This window comes from Vespula vulgaris, chromosome 10 (assembly GCF_905475345.1).
Source record: "Vespula vulgaris chromosome 10, iyVesVulg1.1, whole genome shotgun sequence".
NCBI classification, from domain to species: Eukaryota; Metazoa; Arthropoda; class Insecta; order Hymenoptera; family Vespidae; genus Vespula; species Vespula vulgaris.
Window position 1 is genome coordinate 4,870,525 of NC_066595.1, and position 15,802 is coordinate 4,886,326.

The following is a 15,802-nucleotide window of genomic DNA, read 5'->3' on the forward strand; positions in this document are numbered from 1 at the left end:
AGGATCTACTTTCCATCCTTTTCATCGTTAGGAAGCTAAGACGGTTATGTTTCCCGTGAGGATTCTTATTTTTTCTTTCTTTTTTTTTTTTTTTCTTTTTTTCACAGAGATGAAACTGCCGGAAAGATAATCGGGCCGAGCAATCGTGGCGAGCAATCGTGCGACATTCTCGATGAAGAAACTGCTGAATGAAAGGAAACCACGCGCGGTTCACACGAGCGCCCGACACGCACGTACATACATACATACATAAGACTCTCCGGTCTCCGAGCATTTACTCTAAAGTAAAGCGATTTCCTTTTACACATCGTGATCCCACAACGTGCCGCCGTCAGTCCGCGCGTATCTCCTCTAGATTATCCTTTCCACCGTACACCTGCGATTACCCCGACACGCGAGCGAAAGAAAGAAACGACGAGAAGAAGAACCTAAGACTTTTATACCTACATATGTATGTGTGTGTGTACCTATGTATGTACATATAGCTACATATGCGTGAGCTATTTCTTAGATGCTTGATGAATCTTTGAAAAATGTGTGCTAACGGTAAAACGGTTGCTTATTATTTTTCTGCAATAACTATTCGTCACTGAATTGACAAAAAATATTCTAACTAATAATATTCTTGATTTGAAAAATAATATTTCAAACAGAGATAGAGAAAGAGAACTTCGAATTTTTTAAGTATAAAATATAAATATAAAAGATTTAAAGGAAAGGAAAAGAAAAATTACGAAGCAAACTCTTTTTTAAAGTTCGATATCGAATAATTTTACAGAAAAGACAAATGTAGATATACAAGAAGATGAATATTCTATCTAGAAAGAGTTGAATTATTTGCGATGTTATTAGAAAAAAATTTTCTAAGGAAGTGAAAAATGTCGAGTAGAGGTAGGTATATCTAATGCCCTTTTCTAAAAGTCTTTTCTCAAAGAATCGTAAGGTAATCGACCGGTAGGATAGAGATCTCTCTCGAGGATAGAGGGTTTCGTAGGATTCGGTACGTACCTACTTCTAGACCCATGAAAACGTTTTTATCTGAGTCTCTTGAATGAGGTCTAACTCTAGCCACCTGATAGATCCCACAGATACGAGAAAAGCAGCTCTCCCCATAGAAAAAAAAAAAAAGAAAGAGAAGAAAAAGAAAAAGGCTTTACCTGCTTCCATGGTCGTGTTAACAGCCGAAACTCATAAAGACATTTAAAGTGGCCTAAGAGAAAGATGTCTCTCTTCTATCTCGTTCTTGTCTCTTGCCTCTCTCTCTCTCTCTTTCTTTTTCTATTTCTTTCTCTCTGCCACACGTTCGCATCTCCTTCGAAGAGATTTTTTCAAAGTCGCTAGACACTGGCGACGATGAATAGGCCATTCACTAAACTCGTATAAACGCATACAAATACATTCAAGTATTAAAAAGAATACTTGTATATCGCTTATTCCCGTGAGAGTCGCACGAGCTACGAAGGAAGTTACATTAATGAACCAAAAGAGGAACGTTCGTTAAATTCTCGATCATCCCTTCGAATTCGATCATTCACTATTAAAGTTGAACGTAATTCAATTATCTTAGATATCGCGAAGAGACTCTGCGATTGTTCGAAATCCATTGAATAAAATTTTGCAAATGTTTTTATGATATAGAAAAAGAAAGGGAAAAACAGAGAGAAAAAGAAATAAAGAGAAAGAGATCTATATCCACATTGATTCTTTCGTCTCTTTCCTCTCGATCTCGATATTCGAAAAAAGAAGGACAAAAATCTTTTCTCTAGGTTTATCGGCGCGATCAAAGGGACGACGATAGCGCATTGACGCGAGAGAAGGACTGACCCGTTGTCGTCCCTTTTTCATGACAGCTTCACTACCTTCTTCCTTTAAGGGCAGGTCGATCCCATTATCTTTTTCGTGGCCGACTTGTTGGTCGCGTAAAGTGGGGAGCCTTGTCCAGGAAGCGAAGACTACGATCGACGTTCAATCAATTTCAAATTCCTCGAGAGACGAGTCGAACAAGGAAGAGTAATTCGTAACGAACTCTTCCGACTCGATCATTTCTGTCCGATCTACTGAGTTGTATGCTTTACGCGATTCGGATCTAAACGAGTAACAATGAATAACAGAAATATTTCCATAGATATAGTTTCAATCACGGATTGATTATTCTTACATTTCTTTTTTTATTCTTCTTTTTTTGTCTTAGAAAAGAAAACGTTTCGATAGTTTTTCTTAATAATAAAAATAAACGACTTTGATGATATACCGAAAATTTTTTTTCGACAAGAATAAAGAATATGATCAAACGTTTTTTTTTTTTTTTTGTTAAAAAATTCAAAAGTTTATAATAGAAAGATGCAATACATAAAAAGAATTATTTTTTATTTCGTGTCTATAGTGTAATCGATCAATAACGTAGATACAGCGTGTGTCTATGAATGAAACGATTCAAAATAATTTTTGGTACGTCTACGATGCGATTGGTCAATGATTTATCGTATGTCTATCATAGTTATTCATCAATGACGTATAGAGTATCTATGAATAAAACGATTCAATGATTTTGAACTTGTCTATGGAATAAATTGTAATGATTTATCACGTGTCTACGATATCGTTTGTCAATGATATGTTTATAAAAAAGTTTTTCTTCAATGGTTTAAATTCGCACATTATTAAATGAGCTACTCTGTAACTTATTAATATTAATTATTGAATCGTCTCTTATTCGTGGATCGTATAACGTATCATATTATTTTATATAATATAACGCAATATTTCAATTGCGATCGTTAATATAACGAAAGTATTTCCCCAACATTGATATATAAATATGTATATATATGCACACACCTATAAATATATATACACACCCATCGTCGATATCGGTCGGGTCGCAAAATTATTAAGCGTAATGAAAATATGTAAGGACGTAGTCGATGAATAGATAAAGTTTAAATTGCGGCATGATATAGCATCGCGTTATATGCCATATCCGGTAAGTTCATAAGTAAGAACGAATGGCGTGGCTCTCGACGCCATGATCAAAGAATCCAATCTACACACTACCTAGCAACCTATCGAAATAAATTACGAAGTTATGTGATCTACTTATGCAGATTGCTTACGACAAACTTGATAAAAGATATAGACAATCGTTCGTTTCTTTATATCGAAAGATATATTACGTACTTACTTACCCACTTACATATATGCATATATATTTCATGCGTGCTTTTTCTTTCAATTAGAAAATAGAAATTAGAAGTTATGAACCGTGATAATATATTCACAAACGAGAACTCAAAATCTCATAACCACTACCACTGATTTATTGCATATAAACATGTTGCATAGTGTGCGTTTTGTTTCTGTGAAATAGACGATTGTCTGTTTGTTCGTCTGCTATAATAAACAGGTTTTTTGATCCATTTCCAATCCGCAAGAAAACTCCAATTAGCACAGAGACCAATTCTCGATAAGTGACAAATCACCCCAGGATCGCATGTTTTAGAATAAAATCATAGTCCGTAGGTTTTCGAATGCAGCAACCCCCACATGGTGAGACCTGGGTCGATAGTACTTGCGATACATCGAAATCTTATAGAATATCTAAGTACTACCAAGCGGATGGCTGCATATAATAGTTCAAAGAATTATTCTAGATTAATTATTCTAAATTTTCTAGGATCAGATTTTTGGGATGGACCCTCGGATGTGAGTCTTTGGGCGGGCTGTTGTCTCAGCATCTTACAGAGCTCTCAGGTTCTTGAGAAGGGCCCTTGGGTGTGAACTCAAGTTCCCGTGGAACGAGTCTCCTCTTTTCTCAGTAAGGAAAAATCAAGCTTGATTTTGGTATTCTGCTTTTGATCGGAGATCAAAAGATAATCGGAGAAGTATAATATTCTTTTTTTCTCTTGTTATATGTATTACTACTTTTACATAAAAAATATTTGTCACACATTAACTCGATTATTACATTACTTGCAATAGGAGCATATAACTTATACAACAGATTTATACACAGATACAATAAGTGGTGCATAGTGGTGCTAGTGGTGGTATTTCTCTATTGCATTTGTAGTTCATATTTTGTCCATACCTGTCGCTGAGATCGCATAGTCAACGAACAAAAAATGGTGAACAACCTCAAGGATCCTTTTTGGCGTATATGTACGACGAAACGAAGCATCTGTTATCGAATTATATCGAGACGACAAAAAAGAGCATGAGTGAAAGAAAGAGAAAGAACGAAAAAAGAGAAGGAGAGAAAGAGAGAGAGAGAGAGAAAGAGCGACTGACTGACAGGCGTTACCGCAGCACGGTGGTTAAAAGGGATAGTAGGAGGGAAATTGGAGGGGTGTGGGTTTTCGGACAATGCGAATCTCTAATTATACGCGCGCCGTCTTCTGCTTTCCTCTCTTATTCTTTTTTCATTGTAAAATCTCTTGCAGCCAGGTATTATCGCCTTAAATCAACAACGCCGCTTCTCAAAGAAGAGAAAAAGAGAAGGAGAGTGTGAGAGAATAAGAGAGAGGAGAGAGAGAGACAGAGATAGAATGAGTGAGTGAGTGAGGGAAGGGTAGGAGTTACGCGTTCGGAAAAGAAGAGAGAAACTCTGGAAGCAGAAAAGAAGGTACGAGAGGGTACTTTAATAGCAGGTCTCGCTTAATGACCCACGTCCCAAAGCCCAAACTGAATGTCATTGCAGTAGATTCGATCACGTGACTGTTAGCCCAGTCGAAGAGTACTACCAAAGGCGTAAACACGATCGATTTCGATCGATTTTTCTATAGATCTTCGAAGTTTTATTCTTGTTAATTAAATTTGTTTGTTTATTGATATTCGATATATATATATATATATATATATGTATGTATGAATATGTATGTATATGTACGTACAATATCTTTATAAAATAATTTATGGCCAACTTCATTTCATTGCTCTTCTAAATCGTGGATTAAAAAAATATTATATTTACCTTTTTTTTTCTCCCTGAAGTTCATAAAGTGTACTTATTCTAATTAACGATGTATAGATAGCGTTAAGAAAGATTGTATTTATAATGTTAATTTAACAAATGAAACTATGGTTCTTCTTTTTAAAATATAAAACAAGTGGCGCCATCTGACGAGCAAACTTTATACGATGTTCTTAAAGCACGCTAACACCACATGGAAATGCGAATAGATGGTTTTTGATCAAATGGACTGAATAGTATGAGACTATTTACATACAGCTCATATTCTTTTTTGAAAATAATTAGTTGAGTTTATAATAGAATAAAATAAGAAAATGTTGCGAATCTCTGTCAATAGTTGTTGTCGACCGTTGTTAAAATTAAATACTGTACAGGTAAGATCTGTAGTTTTTGTTAATATGAAAGGTTATGTATGAAAATTATATTGTTTTTTACATTTTTTTTTTCTTTATAGAGCAATACTACATGTAGATCAATTCACATTGTACGTCGAAGTAGGCATACTATTGTAAAAAATTTGCTTCTTCTTGATTCGAATCGTTTCGATTCTCATATATTAAATGCTTTCTTTATGCGACATGCAAGTACGAATGGTACTGCAGTAACTGATACAAAGGAAGTTCCTGAAGTAAATCGAATTGATTTAACGAATCATACGACTGTTAATAAAGATGATCAGTTATTTGAAATACCAGGTAATTTATGGTATATTTTAACATCTTAAATCAGAATCAATTTTACATGTTTGTTCATGGATATTAGATATACCAACTCCGGTAGATGAGGTAGTTACAGTGGTACAAAAAGTACATGCCAATGGCGAAGTAATGTTTGAAAGTTTAGGATTAGGAGGATATAATCCTGTAGGTATTATTCAAACTTGTATGGAATGGTTGCACATCTCTTGTAATTTACCTTGGTGGTCTACGATTGTTATAGGTAAATAAAAAACTTTTCCCTTTCATATACTTTATTTAATTGAGCTAAAAGAATTATTTTTTCAGGAACTTTGGCTGTTAGAATATTCATGTTTCCTTTAGTAATAAACTCTCAAAGGTATTCAGCCAAAATGAGTATGTATTTCCCACAAATAACGAAATTACAACAGGGTTTAACAGACGCAAGAATGAGTGGAGATCAGTATCAAGGTATGAAAAAAAAAAAAAAAAAATTTGCTGATTGATTTATTGGAAGAAAAATATAGATTATTAATAGATAATATTCTTTTTTATTTTAGCTGCTGTATATACGAATGAATTATATCAACTTATGAAGGAAAAAGGCTTAAGTCCTTGGAAATCTTTAGTTCCTATACTTGTACAGGTATTATATATGTATATTATGAGTTGTTATAAAGTATATAAAATGATATTAATTATCTTTAATAAAATATGTGTAATGATTTTTTATAGGCTCCTGTATTTCTTAGCTTTGTCTTGGCTTTGAAAAAAATGGCTGATTTACCAGTTGAAAGTCTTAAAACTGGTGGTCTCTGGTGGTTTCAAAACTTGACTGTGCCAGATCCTTATTACCTATTACCTTTAATAACAAGTGGAACGTTATATATTACGATTGAAGTTGGAACAGATACATTAGCAGCTTCATCAATGGGAATGATAAAATATGCTTTACGTTGCATCCCATTAATTACATTACCATTTTCAACATCCTTTACATCTGTAAGTACAATAAGATCTCTAGCTTTACAATATTATAATTATCAAATAATATCTTAATAATTTTGGCAATAACAATTCTCTTTCATACTTTTAAAACAGTAAGTGTAATTTGTATTTAATTGCAGGCTGTATTAGTTTACTGGACAATGTCAAACTTTTTCTCTTTGATACAAGTTGGTTTATTAAGAATAGAACGTGTAAGAAAATTTTTTAATTTACCAAAGATAGTACGGCACAAACCTACTGATGTAATTGCAAGAAAGGGATTTATGAAAGGAATGAAAGAATGTAAGAGCAATATTGTAACTATAAATATTTAATCTACTTATTTAAAATTTTTAATTTATTATACTTTCAATTAGCTTGGGAGAACATAAAAATAACGAAGCAGATTGCTGAAAGAGATCGCGCGGATATGATCAAATTTAACAATGCTGGAAGGGGACCCATAATAAAAACGTATACATACGATCCAACAAAACAAATCAAACAAGCTAAAATACTTACAAAAAATAAATAAATAAAAAGATAATTCAATAGAATTATTGTAAAAATTTAGAGTTTAGTATTATTTATAACTTTTCTTATAAATAGTTATTAGAAATAAAATAATAATTTTATTTATTATATTTTTGAACTATTTCAGAAAAAAATTATTTCAACATATTTATTGCTTACAATATATTATGTCTATTTGATCTTAAGTCTTCTGATCTAATCTATTGTAAGGAAAAAGCATATTTGTAAAATTTTAATATTTAGAACCACAAACACAGTGATTAATTACTTCAACTAAATGTGAATTTTCAAGTGCAGCAGCTACTCTTTCTTTATCTGCTAATTGTTTGTTAAGTGCTGTTTCGGATATATGAGTACCAGGAGTTATTTCTACGCTTACTTTAAATCTAGGTGGTAAGGCTCTTAATAATTGCACTCTTATAGAAAGACCAATCAGAGTTGCCATACTACAATGAGGTATTGTTGGTGTAAATTTAACATTCACTATATTCTCTGCATCATTCACCTAAAATATTATAGTTTTAGAACTATTTAAAAAATACATAATAAAAACAGTGTATCATATTGCATTACCTCTATAAGATTTTGTTCTACAACATTTAGTTCTTCTAACGTTAATGGATGTTCAGGATCATTGATATTTCTAATGAGATCTGAAATTAAAAGCAATTAAACCAAATTCTCTTGATAAATATTCCTTTATCGAATCGTAACAATAACAACCAAAAACTTCTCTTGCATCAAACGCATCAACGATATCTTCATCTTCCTCAGCAGCTGTGACTTGTCTATCTTCTACTTTTTTATATAATTTTGGATTGATATTTTCCAAGTTATCCGTCATCGTCGTTATGTATATCAATATGGATATAAAGTCAACATTTTCAGATTCGATATTTACATATACTGATAGATTATTATGAACGATTATATGAAATAATCTTAACACTTGTAATCACATGAATTGTAACACAAATATAACTAGCATAACGACACCAAGTTTAGCGAACACAGAGGACGACACTAGCACAAACACGTGGGTTTCTAATCATGAATAACGCAGTAGAATTATATTCAAACACATAGAAATGAAAATTTATTATTGTTATAAATAAAGTTAAACTTTCCAAACAATTATGTATAAATGATGTCTTTTATAGGAGCCTGTTAACAAGGAACTATTAACAATGAAGTTAAATCTTTATTGTGTCTTTTCAATGGTCAGCGCTTAACCATTAGGAGGTATGCAATTTTATGTAAGCGATGGCCGCCTTTATATCTGAAATGTGAGAGCGGCAAAAGTTAAGCGGTTCGCTACAAACGTTAATAGCACGTGTAGAATGATCAATTACCGCTCGTTCTTTTCTTTTGGAGCGATATGGGTTATTAAACGTTAATTGATAAATATTTGCATTAAATTATACATTTCGTTCGATTTTAGTAAAATCGCTTATCGTCTAATTCAACTATTTCGAAACGATAAGTATTAATGTAAGTTGTCACAAGACATCATAGAGGTTATGTGTACATCATATTGAATGTGCTCAGAACGTTACATGAAATTTATATATTAAACAAAACGAAAATCGTGATAGAATATAAATAGTAATAATTTAAATTGTGCAAATAATCGTGTTTGCTTTATTAACTGTAGAATTATAATGGCCACTTCATTAGCGGAACAATTAAAGAAGCTAAGAGCTCCACAAACTGCGATATTGTTGCAAGATAAGAAACGTTCAAGCTTGTTATTTGATCCAAAAGAAGCTGCAAATTTAGATAAAGAAACGGTATTAAGCATAGGTAAAATTTTTTGTTTAATTAAAAGTTATTATAATTCGTATATATGTAGTTGAGTTATTAAATATTAATAATATAATTTTTATGTTCACATGCAGGTCAAAGCGGATTACAAGAATTGATCAAGTTATCTAACCTATTTATAGAATTTGAAGAGAATCTATTTGCCCGGAGTTCTATGAATCTAGAGCGTTCGATCTGTGATGTTAAGGTCAACAGAAGACTTGATGCTGGAATTGAAAAGTTTCTTATATTACTTTCACCTTATTTTCTTTTGAATACAGCTCATAAAGCTCTTGAATGGTTAATATATAGGTTTCATATACATCAATACAATAAGGATCAGTTTCTTCTTTTGATTTTGCCTTATCACGAAACTCGTATTTTTGCCAGGTATGTCATAGTATATAATTAATATATTAATTGTGTTTTTATATTGATTCAAACGTGTGTTTTATTTGTTAGGGCATTACAATTGATAGATCTATCAGATCCAGCAGACAAATGGCGTTGGCTCAAGCCACTACAGAAACCAGGAGTACCTTTAGCCTCCAATACGCTTATAAACAGAGTTAGTTCCGATAATGGTATTTTAAAAAATATCTGCACTCATGTTATTACAGCAACAAAGACATACTCAGAGCAAGCAACATCTTTAAGTACTCTGTACTCATTTTATACTACTGTATTAATCGGTGCTATCGATCGTTCATCTACCATTACAGAAGTTCAAACTGGTCACATCCTACCAAGTCTTTTAAAAGGATTAGCAAGTAAAATTCCAGATTTTGCTGCTAGCAGTTACATGATTCTGTCCAAATTATTGACAAAGGTAAAAATAAAAGATGATATTATGGAAAAATTATTATTGAAAACATTTAAAAGACCATGCCTACAATTAGAGGCAATGCTTTTGCTTCTTTTCTTATATGATTCTGCATTTTGTCGATTGACTTATATATATGGTAGTGTCGTACGAAGATTGGCAGAGCTTCCATGGTTTATAGAAATGATAATCAAATTACAATCTTCGGGAATTAATGTGACAAGACTTATCGTTCCATTGATACAAACTGCATGTCACGAAATCCTGATAGACACAACAGAAACTATATTAGTTCAGAATATGGTAAACGAAATAATTTCTTCAGTAAAATTGGAAGATAGTGCAGTAGATACATTATTATCAAGTATTCTAAAAAATAATTTTTCCGAAAATGAAGTATCCAAAGAATACAAAGATTTTTTGGTTCATCTATATCGATCATTGGAGAGAGGATATCCAGAAAGGTTTGACGATTATTTAAAAAATCTTATGAAATATAACGAAAAAGATAGTAGTTCTAAAGTGGAATTACGATTTCTCACGTCCTGGCAATTTGGTGCACACGGTGCATACGAATCAGTGGAAATATTGGATAGATTGATTCACTCTAGTGCAGAACAAAGAATAATTGCATTGGAAGCACTCGCAAATGACAATGTAAACATTCCTGAAAGTTTTCAAGAAATGATCAGGAATACGCTCAAGACTAGATTCAATGATAGCGAAGTAAACGTTATCAGGAGTTTGCTTTCATTTCCTGTAAAACGATTGACAAAATTACTTTCTACCGATACAATAGTCGATGAACTATTAGTTTTATTATCGACCTGTCATAACGATTCTAGAAAAGTGTTGGCTAAACCGGCATTGAGGATACTTTTAGAATTGTGTGACGATAGCGATGACACAAGTATATTTATTACAACTTTACCATATTTATTTCCTAACAAAGATAAGGACGTAGAAGTTGCTATGGAAATTCTATTGTCAAATTTTGCCAAGAAGAATAGCTACATGCAAAAGGTTAAAGCTGACATTGGAAGATCACCAAGTGCAGAAACGATCACTTCGGCTGTGTTTCATAATATATTAAATTCGGAATTATTACCACCGACTGAAAATATATTGAATGCTATGAAGCAACAAATTCCTCATGGCGATGCCGTGTCCATGTTTTTTAATATGATTTTATTGGGATCTGTTTGCAGAGTAGCCGTTGGTTCGTTAAAACCAGAACTAGCTAGAGAAGTAATTGAATTGGCTACAGAAATACTTAGAATGTATCCGCAAGTTAAACTTTTGCCAAATTGTAACAATTTAACTGGGAACGATATACAGTCGGCACTTGAATTAACTTCGAACGGTATCTTACCACTCCAAGTTGGCACTTACGTTCTCGAAATGGTTCACAGACGTTTGGATTTAAAATCTAATCCTACATTCGATTTTGATAATGATTCAGATCGTAGTAATCTGATATTACGCCTTCTCGAAATGTTTTTCGAAGGTATAGACAATAAATTTCAATCTAAACATTATTCACGATGTTTGCAGATATTTTTTCAAAGACATTTTACAACGATGAAAGATTTAATTCGTTTTTTATCACAATTATTTATAAAACCTGTAAACGTCCAAACGTCATTTCACTGTTTGCAAATATCATTGATACTTTTGGAACAATGCAAATCGATGCAATGGGCATTGCAAGACAAAGTTTTTCTAACGAACCTACTACTATCACTCGCAAGAGAACACAATGAGTGCAGAGTCGTTGCTATAGATATTTTGAAAAAATTAACGCAAACGTTTCATTTAACGATGGAACCATTTTCAGTGTTCCTTCAAGAATTAGTGAACAGAAGTCCAGAAATATATTTGGATCCAGATCAATTGTCCTTGTATCTCTATGTTTTACTATCTCCAGATCCAGACGTAAGCAGTCAATTAAAATCCGACATACGTAAGAAACTTCAACAAGTACAGCAGGAATTATTTGATATTGTTACGGATCCGATAACTCCAATGTACGTTAAATCGCAATTATTAAATATCCTAGTTCACGTAAACGGATCAGAAATTTTACAAAATCTCGCAACGCTTGGTCTCGAATTACTTAAAAAATTAAATATTGAAACGAGACAGGAATCAATGGGGAACGCTTTGAAAAATATTCTCCAACGATTTAACAGCGTAACTACGAAAGCTTTAACGAATGAGAAAGTCTGGAAACTTTTTGAAACTGGCATATTGGAATATAAAGGTCAAATAATAATGGATAACAAACTATGTCCGCCAAGTGTTATACTTTTGAAGCAGATCGACGAGACGTTCTTCGAAAGTGTTGGCAAAGTTTCAAATCAATTACAAGGAAAGATTCTCGGGATATTGTTGGATATCGCAACGGATTGTGACGTTGGTAACGTAATATCGAGTGTGAACAGAGCGATAAGAAGAATACGTATGCATGCTCGACTTATAGTCGACGAGTTACAAAAGATGAAAACGTTTAACGAAACGAAGATTGAAACTAATCAGACAAAAGTAAGAGCAAGACGACCAAGTCAACTTCGTGCCATTCCTAATCCAATGATGATCAATAGCAGAGATTGGAAACGCGGAGTGACCCTTTTGGAATTCGTACAACGTGCTGAAAATATAGAAAAAGAAGAACTTCTTTATCCGATTTTGTTCGATTTACTTAAAACATGTCTCAGCTTTGAGGAACAAAGTCCGATCGAATATACGAATCAATTGATCTTGTCGACCATTCATCGACTCACAACCGAAAAACTTCCGATCCGAGACGCTCATCTACAAGTGGATTTGATAGCACAGTGTATAAGAACATCGAGAAATCCTCAGACTCATCATCACGCGTTACTACTCCTGGTTGAAATGTTGAAGATCGTTAATGTACGTTGCGCATTTCACACGATCATGCCTATATTTACATTTATGGGTAGTTCCGTTGTTAGACAGGACGATGCTTACTCTATACAAATCATTTCGAAAACACTCGAAACTGTGGTACCCATTGCAAATTCTGAGAACGACGAGACACACGCTTGCGAAATTTTAAGAACGTTTATCGTATCATTACCGGATATACCAGAACACAGAAGGACGCCTTTATTCGTCAAACTGTTGCAATTGCTCGACGATCATCTTCATTTGTATTATCTTTTAACGTTCGAAAGTTATGTACTTTCCAGAACTCGTATAATCAATGAAAAAACACCATCTCAAAGGCTAGAATTTGCTTTGAACGTCTCGAAGGAATTCACACCGAAAAGATTGTTATTAGTTTGCGTTAAATTGGCACGATTTTTGAGAGATTTGCCCGTCGATATCGAGGAAGAGAAAGATCGAAAGGCGGCTATGTCGTTTCCACATAAACACGTTTTCGATGTTACCAAGAATACTCCGAAACATCTTAGACATTACAAATTTATATTGGTCCAATTTCTCGGCAATCTATTATCATCGACAGATTTTATAAATCGAGTTGCCCAATACAATTCGGACGAAGTGGACGAGATCAGGCCGCATTACGATGCTCTGATAATCGAATTGGTTCTTTTGATACATAATACTTCTAAGACCGCAGATATGTATCAGGGTAAGCCGATAGGAAAATATTGGAAGGTTCTTTTACATCATCTTTACGACGTCCTGGATCTCGTTAACAATCTTCTACCAAACAATATATTTTTAATTAGCATCAAACAACTTTTGAGTCATGAATTATTAACGGTTAAAAGGAAAGCTTTAGAATTGCTCAATGCAAGACTTCAACAGAGAAACTTTAACGAAGATGATCACGTCGATCTATTAGAGTTGATCGGTACGTTATTAGAAATTATCGACGTCAACGTGAAAATAGAAAATCAAGAAGGTGAAGTTGTTCAACAAACCGTCTTAATTACGCTCAAATTGTTGGCAAAGTTGTTAGCAAGCAAACATCCTGCGGTATTCAAACCCGTAAGTAATAAGATTCTTCTTATCAACGATCCAAGTATTAACGATCTAATAATGTGTTATATTTTCTCTTTGTAGATTCTCGAAATGACTACGGAACTCTTACAAACACGCGATGGTCCGATATTAGGAAGTGCGGCACTATGTGTTGCAGAATTATGCAGCTGTTTACGTACTTATGCTATACAATCGTTAAACAAATTTATACCTGCGATTATTCATTTGATGAAGACTCATTGTCACGAGGAAATACCTGATATCGTTACTATCAGTATCGTTAGCGCTTTCCAGAAGATCGTCGAATCTATTGGAAATTTCTTATCGCTTTACTTGGATCAAGTTTTGTACGAGTTAACCCGATTGAATTCATTTTACACGGACACGGATCATCCGAAGGTATTTTTATCACAAAAAGCTTCATTATTTTTTTGCGAATTCATAAAACTGTTGAAATTAATACTAATATATAACTACTATAATACTACTGTGATACTACTATAATATTCTTGTCTTATATATTCAGATCGGTGTCGTGGTTTCTCGTTTAAAATCGACAACGCAAAAGTTGGCAAGCTTCGTACCATTGCGTGTATTGTTACCAGCTATCAACAGAACTTACGATAGATTATGCAAGAAAAAATCTTACAAATGTATACCACCGCTTTTAAGTATCCTTTCCGAATCGTTTCTTTCGATACCAACCGCTGATTTAAATGCAGCTATACCAGATCTCGCGAGTTTCTTTTTAAAGGTATTTCAATTTCGCGAAGATATCGTATCTAGTCAAGATGATATGGAAGTCGATGGTGCAGATATATCTAAAGATATCGAGATAGTCGAAGAGAGTGCTGGTAAAGCTTTGGTAGCATTAGTTTTAAAATTAAGCGAGGCCACGTTCAGACCACTTTATTATAGATTTTACGATTGGGCAGCAAGAAATCCAGATCACAAAGAACGTAACATAACGTTTTTCAGGTATGTCGGAAATGATCTTGTCTATTTTAACGAATCGAATTAATCTACTGCTCGTTTTTCATTTTTATTATTTTTTTTTTTTCTTTCTTTCTTTTTCTTCCAGACTTTCAGCGAACATAGCAGATTGTTTGAAATCATTGTTCGTCCTTTTCGCCGGTCATTTCTTAAAACACTCTGCACTCTTATTAACCAATAACAATCTGTTCGTTACTCAAGAATCAGGAGAACTTACTCTTCCTGAGGAATCGAGTAGAATCGAATTGGTGGAGTCGGTTTTATTGACCCTCCATCGAGTTTTTACTTACGATGCAAATAATTTTGTTAATCAGGAACGATTCGACGCATTGGCTCAACCGATCGTTGATCAATTAGAAAATACAATGGGTACAAAAGAAGATTATAATAAACGGGCGAACGATTTGATAGTACCTTGTATAGCTTCGTTCGCTAGCGCTATACCAGATGATTCGTTGCACAAACTTTTGGTTTATCAAACTTTGTTAAAAACTAGACACGCCAAGGCATACGTCAGAAGTGCCGCTTTAAACGCTCTGGTAAGATAAATATTTCTATGAAGTTAATATCTTTTTTAATGGTATATTATTATGTCATTTCGTATCAAAGAAAGTTCTTATTTTTCTTTTTCTTCCTTTTTTTTCTTTATTCGTTTTTTCAGGTTGAAATCGCTCGAAAATTAGGAGAAGATTTTATGCCATTGTTACCGGAAACCGTACCATTTTTAGCGGAGATGTTAGAAGACGAGGACGAAGCTACCGAAAAATGTGCTCAGAATGCAGTGAGAACGTTGGAGGAAATTTTAGGAGAGCCATTACAAAAATATTTTTAATTTTAGTCAATTTGACGAATTCTTTTTTTCTTTTTTTTTTTATGAATCCGTCGAACGGAACAATACGATGTGTATATATAAAAAAGAAAAACATGTGTATAAAAAAGATAAACAAAAAAATCGTATATCTGTGTACGATGTGTGTAAAAAAGAAAAAAAAGAACAAGATTTTTATAAAGTATCTTCTATAATTTCTTATATTAAAT

The 15,802-nt window shown here is 33.4% G+C and overlaps 3 protein-coding genes across 3 annotated transcripts; 2 read left to right on the top strand and 1 right to left on the bottom strand.

Annotated features, from left to right (window-relative positions):
* The first annotated feature begins 5,162 nt into the window (after nucleotides 1–5,162).
* On the top strand, nucleotides 5,163–7,208 carry LOC127067006 (mitochondrial inner membrane protein OXA1L). Its single transcript, XM_051001434.1, has 8 exons — nucleotides 5,163–5,343; nucleotides 5,424–5,664; nucleotides 5,732–5,908; nucleotides 5,974–6,117; nucleotides 6,207–6,292; nucleotides 6,382–6,648; nucleotides 6,774–6,936; nucleotides 7,011–7,208. The coding sequence occupies exons 1-8, from the start codon at nucleotides 5,284–5,286 to the stop codon at nucleotides 7,166–7,168; spliced, it is 1,296 nt and encodes a 431-aa protein (XP_050857391.1). The 5' UTR covers nucleotides 5,163–5,283; the 3' UTR covers nucleotides 7,169–7,208.
* Nucleotides 7,209–7,301: 93 nt separating this feature from the next.
* On the bottom strand, nucleotides 7,302–8,324 carry LOC127067007 (MIP18 family protein galla-2). The gene is made up of 3 exons (XM_051001435.1): nucleotides 7,891–8,324; nucleotides 7,741–7,820; nucleotides 7,302–7,672 (listed from the first exon to the last, which is right to left on the bottom strand). The coding sequence occupies exons 1-3, from the start codon at nucleotides 8,009–8,011 to the stop codon at nucleotides 7,400–7,402; spliced, it is 474 nt and encodes a 157-aa protein (XP_050857392.1). The 5' UTR covers nucleotides 8,012–8,324; the 3' UTR covers nucleotides 7,302–7,399.
* A 149-nt stretch (nucleotides 8,325–8,473) lies between these two features.
* LOC127066999 (HEAT repeat-containing protein 1) lies at nucleotides 8,474–15,777 on the top strand. Its single transcript, XM_051001404.1, has 8 exons — nucleotides 8,474–8,658; nucleotides 8,822–8,970; nucleotides 9,066–9,360; nucleotides 9,433–13,777; nucleotides 13,853–14,170; nucleotides 14,298–14,749; nucleotides 14,853–15,303; nucleotides 15,426–15,777. Exons 2-8 carry the CDS (start codon nucleotides 8,829–8,831, stop codon nucleotides 15,594–15,596), a joined length of 6,174 nt encoding a protein of 2,057 aa, XP_050857361.1. The 5' UTR covers nucleotides 8,474–8,658; nucleotides 8,822–8,828; the 3' UTR covers nucleotides 15,597–15,777.
* Nucleotides 15,778–15,802: the final 25 nt, after the last annotated feature.

Coding starts and splice junctions, on each gene's coding strand:
- LOC127067007 (XM_051001435.1), bottom strand. CDS start 8,011: ATGACGGATAACTTGGAAAATATCAATCCAAAATTATATAAAAAAGTA. Junction 7,821..7,890: donor TGATGCAAGAGAAGTTTTTG/GTTGTTATTGTT, acceptor TTTTAATTTCAG/ATCTCATTAGAAATATCAAT. Junction 7,673..7,740: donor TAGAACAAAATCTTATAGAG/GTAATGCAATAT, acceptor ATAATATTTTAG/GTGAATGATGCAGAGAATAT.
- LOC127066999 (XM_051001404.1), top strand. CDS start 8,829: ATGGCCACTTCATTAGCGGAACAATTAAAGAAGCTAAGAGCTCCACAA. Junction 13,778..13,852: donor ATCCTGCGGTATTCAAACCC/GTAAGTAATAAG, acceptor TTCTCTTTGTAG/ATTCTCGAAATGACTACGGA. Junction 15,304..15,425: donor GTGCCGCTTTAAACGCTCTG/GTAAGATAAATA, acceptor TCGTTTTTTCAG/GTTGAAATCGCTCGAAAATT.
- LOC127067006 (XM_051001434.1), top strand. CDS start 5,284: ATGTTGCGAATCTCTGTCAATAGTTGTTGTCGACCGTTGTTAAAATTA. Junction 5,665..5,731: donor TCAGTTATTTGAAATACCAG/GTAATTTATGGT, acceptor CATGGATATTAG/ATATACCAACTCCGGTAGAT. Junction 6,118..6,206: donor GAGTGGAGATCAGTATCAAG/GTATGAAAAAAA, acceptor TTTTTATTTTAG/CTGCTGTATATACGAATGAA.